The sequence below is a fragment of the Beta vulgaris genome, chromosome 8 (assembly GCF_026745355.1).
Source record: "Beta vulgaris subsp. vulgaris cultivar EL10 chromosome 8, EL10.2, whole genome shotgun sequence".
In the NCBI taxonomy this organism is placed as follows: domain Eukaryota; kingdom Viridiplantae; phylum Streptophyta; class Magnoliopsida; order Caryophyllales; family Amaranthaceae; genus Beta; species Beta vulgaris.
In genome coordinates, this window is record NC_079209.1 from 38,816,167 (window position 1) to 38,822,341 (window position 6,175).

Sequence of the window (6,175 nt, forward strand, 5' to 3'; positions counted from 1 at the left end):
CTGTAATTAAATGGGGAGAGTAGGTGAAGTAAGGGTAATATAGTCAAATTATCCTAAAAGCTTTCCTGAAAAGGGAAATGTTGCAACTAATAAAAAACACCTAAAAGTAGAAATTGTTGCAACTAAATAAAAACAGAGGTAGTATATGATTAGGATGCATCATGAGATCTACAATAAGTCCTTTCCTCCTAACAACAATTACGAGGTAATTAACAAAGTCCATACAGGATGAGATGCCATGGTGTTTGTTGTTTGCATTAGAAAAGCCAAAGCAAGTTTGGTGATGAGCAAAAACTTCGTAGAAAGGAGTATGAACAACTGGGGATTGAGGATGAGGTTGAAGCAAAAGAGAATATTCGAAGTACAAAATAGGGTATGGTTGCGAAGGAGAAACCAAGTCATAATAACATGAAACTAGGTGGGAGGGAATTACCTATCAATAGTGGTTTCATTCATTTGAGGTATATCTCCATTAGTATCATCCGATAAAACAAGATATACACCAACATGATCCAAAAAGGATCAAGTTTGGATGATTCGGATAAACAAGAGCATCAAGAATACAATGTGATTGCAACGAGCCTCTAATGACAACGGAATTTTTTATAAAACTATTGTTCGTCTAGCTTTGTATACAAATCCAAATGCTAGGCTTTCAAGATAACAAAATGAAGATGCATGTAGCAATGATGTGTATGTTAAGGTGGGTGTGCATATGAGCAAAGATAAATCCACGATGAAGAGATCTGCAATAGAATTGGAGTGGCAGGTACTGAGCACAAGATTTGGGAGAATTAATAGCAGCAAAAGCAGGAATAATGAAAATCTATAAAGGGTTGGGAAGGCCAAACATAACCCAGTTTGTAGAATAAAAAGGACATGAAACAATGAGAGATCTAGGAACATATTGCACATGAGAATGCGTGGAGGAGAACATTTTAATGAGCAACTCAAAAGGATGACATCTTGGTCCATTATACCGAACTCATCGTTCTGGAATCCAGACTCGGATGCTGCTTGAAGTTGAGTGCATTGGAAGGTCCTTGAATTTTTAGAGTGAAGACACCAGAAACATAGCAAACGGTTAATTTCCAGGAGAAACTTCTTACATATCACTTCAAAACCCAGCACTAAATCAAAATAGGACTGAAGGCAAGTAAATATAGGGGTTTCAAACCCATCCTAGATTTGAAATGAATTCATTATAGTGCGTCTTCAAATCTAGCAAATGAGATTTCTTTCAAATCCTTCAGCCGAAAAGTTAGAGATTCCTGGCTTGAAAGACGAAATATGAAACAAAAAATAACTATTGATGCTAAGTTTTTATCCTTCTCCATTCTTCCTAAGTACCTTTGTGTAATCCTTCAAATAATATCCTACATTAAAGGAAAGAGATAGAACATCTTCCTTTTATCTCCATTACATTCTCAATCCTTCCTTGATCTAGCAACAACACATGATATTTGTTAAAATCAATCAATCTATTATACAACATTTCTGATTACTGAAACACAAAAGTGACATGCATGTGTTGCCATTTTTGGATGACGGGATGACAATGAAAAGCCCTGGTCTCTTCGTTGTAGTAGAACACCCTATAGTATCAACCTTCTTCAATACCTGAGACATGTACTTGAGCTTCTCAATTTTCGGAACCTAAGCCTGCATACCCTAAATTATCACTCTGTAAATCAAGTCCTAGTCGAGACGCTAAGTGAACATAATCCACCCTCAGAAAGAGCACCATAAAGCTAAGAGCTAATTGTGAAGGTATGGAATGTGTCCACCAAGAGTTGCAAAGATTAAAAGACACTGTAACCCAAAGATCAGCTATCAAGTTGCTTACCACCACTCATTTAATTGACTTGGGTTGCAACTGTAAACCCACAACCGGCTGCATGAAGTCCATATTAAACTATTGCAGCTGAGAATGTTTTCGCTGACAATGCAATTGGATTCGCATCAACTCTGGCCCAGTCATAATGCTAGGACCAGAGAAGAATTCAAGTGGTCATGGCTAGGATATTAGGAACATTCTAACAAGGATCTAGAACCGCATTGAAGTTGCCAGATGCTCATTGAAATATATAATTTTTGAATAGTATCTTGTTGATTAATGTCATTAACTCCTTCTGAATGTAGGGTTTTTCAAAAATTTGAACCTTTAAGTGACAATTATACAAGTATTTTAAACATCAAATCAGTGAGAAAGAAACTCACAATGTTTCCTGTTGTACAATTTACTTTAAGTTCGTGTCCATTCACTTCCACTACTTCTCCATCTAGCCAAGCTTCCTCGTGATCCTCCACCCAAACAAGAGATCCCACCACATAATTGATAACTCCAGCCTGCACAGTAAAGAAGATTATGAACACCTTTACCACATTACAAACAATCTGATTTCTGTAACATATATCTCGAAGATTCAATTTAATTACCTAGTAGGAGCAAGCATATTTATATGAAATTCTTTTTGTTACTAATGTCCTGATTTATTTCTTTCTTCTCCTTCCCCTTGCCAAAGAGATATATATTACATATCAAGTAATTACTCTCTCGGCCCGTTTGGTTAGAAGCCATATATAGTGGGAATGGTAATGCATTATAGTTATAGTGTAAAGTCGTACTAGAAATCCAATGTCATTACCTATGGTAATGCTACTTCATCCCAAGATATACATCTTCTTCCTAAAATCTAATTACTATCCATTACTAGACGGTGGTATTGGATGGTAATGGAAATTTATAAAGGGAAACCCATTTTTTTGTGATACAGTTTCATTCCATTACCACTATTTATTACTACTAACCAAACGGGCCGTCTAAGTCATATTCTGAACTAGGTTGAAACATAGCAACGCCACCATAGTAAAATACAAAGATATTGCAGTTGATTGAACGGAATGATCAATTTTACCTAGTTAGTATTAGTATAACCTATAGATTATCTCGTACCGTGTTTTCTATAAGAAAAGACTTAATTCACCACTATTCAATTAAATAGTTTTTTATTCCTTCGTTGATAATATAAGAAATAACAAAACCCAATTGAGAACTCTAGCTACTGTCTATATTTTATATCCGAACTATGAAAAAACCTATTTATTTTTTCAATCAAGGCCGAATTATTATTTTCACAACAAATCATTGAAACAACCAATAATAGTCCAAAATGAGGTAAACCAAAATCTTCAATTGCAGAAAAAGGGAAAATTATATAGCACATCAAAGATCAAACAGATCGAATATCATAATATATAACCTAAATTATCCTTACCTGGTGTGGAAAAGACCCCATTTCGCCTCAATTTGGTATAAACAATACAAAAAACATAATCAGACCTTCATTCCTATTAATTTTCGTCTCATCCTGGAAAAAAAAAAAGGATGATAATCATCACATTTTATCAGCATAAGTTTTGTTGACGCAAATGAATAGATAATGGAATGGAAAATAGAATCCGCAATTCTTACAAAAATGAAGAAGAAAATGTTGGCAATTGGTTTGATACGACATTACTCGAACGCAGACAGTGGAAAGCTCGAATTCTGTCACCTGAAAATGCGATCAAAGTCCGGAGGAAAACAGAGGTGAATTGTGGTGATTTGAGTTGAGGAGAGAGAAAGTTTGTTGAGGATGCTGATTTCTAAATTTATTTGGATTTTGACCCGTTAAATTATGTGATTTTGTTGAGTGCTACTCCATGCATGTTTGCTCGTATATGTATATGCTTTCCCATAATGCAAACGTTATTTTGTGCACCCGCTTCCCGACGTGCTATAACGCGCATAATATAATGTTTATTGTTATTATTGAAGATTTGGTTAAGTTTTTTTTTTTTTTTTTTGACTGGAAGATTTGATTAGTTTATGGTGCTAATAATTAACATAACCCACAAAGCTTATTAGGTTTGAATTCTTACATTTTTATAAAGTAATAGAAATTTTATATATGGAAAATTATTAAAAACAATCTCACCTTCAGATTGACTCAATATAACTCCATTTTTAAATCTTATCTTATTATAGTTAATTATCTATTAGCAACTTGCAATTACAAGTAAAAACAACTCACGTGATACAAAATCTTATTATCAACGTGTTTTTTTTTTTTTGTATCTTTTCCCTGTTTGTCATTCACTCTCAAGTATTCCTCCTCTTGCCCCCTCCCTTTCTAATTCGGGAACTATTTTTTTTATTAATGTTTTATTTGTCATTAATTTTTTCTTATTTTGATGTTGTGCTATAGGATACTGATTATCATGTTTACAGGTGGGATTCCTATTCTTTTGGAAAACAAGCAAGTTAAAAAATTGTTCTTTGAGTTTTTGATGAACTATTAGTTTTCATGTTCCAAGAATCCTCGTTGTTTTCCTCCAAAAAATCTCTTTTTTTTCTTATGTATTACTCAATCTTATTCTGAATTTCTATGGAATCAAAATAATTTGAGATTTTGGTGAACATGTTATACATTATAGTTTTCGAAATTTGGCTTCAATCTAGAGTCCAAGATTTTGAATCAAAAATTTTAACCTGGAGATTGAACTCTTAAAAATAAATCAGAAGAAATTAATGCAAAATTTAAGATAGCGATATGTTCAAGTAAATATTTGAAGTAAAACTATGTTCAAGTAGCTTCATATAGAAATTAATTTTGGGAAGAGAACAAGGGAAAGAGAAGAAGACAAAAGAAAATGAATTTTCATTCGAAGATGACTAAATTTGAGTCATGCATTGTTTTTGTAGCAATTCAATACTTTCATTTTTGATGAACTTAAAAGTGAATATTGAATTTGTTTTTCTCTAGGTTTAAACAATAGAGCCAACAATTAACGTATATTTTTTTCTTTGATAAAAAGAATTTGATCGGATCTATAAGTGACGAGTGAACCTAGACAAATACAAGAAGATCGAGCTCAAAGGTGGGATTATATTGAGTTAATTGAAAGGTGAGACAATTTTGAGAAGAACGCTAAAAGGTGAGATTATTTCCAACTTTTCAATTTGTATTTAAGGATTGTACTCTATTTTGAGAATATCGTAATATGGTGGTTTTAAAGCTGTTGCTTTGTGATTCTTAGATGATTGTTGTATTCCATTTGTTATCATGGGTGCGAGATTGATAGTACTGAAATAAGTGGGAAAAGTTGTTCGTGGAGTTAAATTGATGATAGATAGTCTTGATTCCATGCAAATTAAAACCATTCAAATTAATCTAAGATATTGCAATCCTTCTTCGCAAGGGGTTGATTGTTGTTATTATTCACTCTAAGTAAGTAAAAAATTCAATTGTCGATGGCCCACATCTGTAATCCCCCATAATTTTAAAAGATTTTATAAATATATTTTAGTATTTATATATTTATATTTAAACATAATCTAGTTTTAAAATGATTTGACTATTTAAAAAGGTTGACTATTTTAAAAGTCAAATGAAATTATTTTAAGGATTTAAGAAAGTTAAATATATTTTAATTAAGCATGCTTTGATAAAAGTTTTAAATATTATTTAATACTGGAAAAGAAGTCTAATGGACTTGAGGAATCCAAAATCCTAAATGGATAAGGAAAGGGAGTCATATTGATGATAAAAGTTATAATTTGTTTATCCTATTCATCATCAATTTTCATTAAGCCCAATCTCCTTTTCCTAAGCCCAAAAGGGAACATCATTATAAATATCCTAATACCCAACTATTTTACCCCACACAAGAATTATTTTCTCTCTCCTCACCTTCAACTCTCACGGCATTCTCTCTCCTCTCTCTCTCTCGGCTTTCTCTCTCCTTTCTCTCTTTCAAGTTCTTTCTTCCTTTTTTCGTCTTCAAGTGACGTTTCTTCCTCAACAAGAAACGTCACAAAGCTTTCCAAAATCATTGAAAAGTCGTGGACTGTTGCTGCTGTCGTGAGCCTCTATTTCTGGCGTGTTCTTGCTTCTTCTTGGTGTGGTTGTTTTCTTTTCCTCCTCATCAAGATTCCATTAAAGACTATATTTTTATGTTTTCTTTTAATATTAATCATGATTATTGGTTTTAATTTACTATTTTAATAAATAATCTTGATTCATATATATTATATATTATAAGAATAAAATTCAGATTTGTTTATTATGGTTAGATTGAAGAATTAATTATTAAAGCATGAATTTTTAGGGTTTTAATTACTAGAAAACCA

At 32.5% G+C, this 6,175-nt stretch overlaps 1 protein-coding gene across 1 annotated transcript in view; it reads right to left on the reverse strand.

The window, feature by feature from the left end:
- Positions 1–3,749, reverse strand: part of LOC104901426 (myosin-6) — a 30,929-nt gene extending 27,180 nt beyond the window's left edge. The window contains exons 1-3 of the mRNA XM_010689008.4: positions 3,476–3,749; positions 3,279–3,371; positions 2,221–2,349 (exon numbers count right to left, since the gene is read on the reverse strand). Of these exons, the coding sequence (XP_010687310.1) occupies positions 2,221–2,349; positions 3,279–3,299 (150 nt within the window). The 5' untranslated portion in view covers positions 3,300–3,371; positions 3,476–3,749. The remainder of the gene's footprint in view (positions 1–2,220; positions 2,350–3,278; positions 3,372–3,475) is intronic.
- Between the last annotated feature and the right edge of the window lie 2,426 nt (positions 3,750–6,175).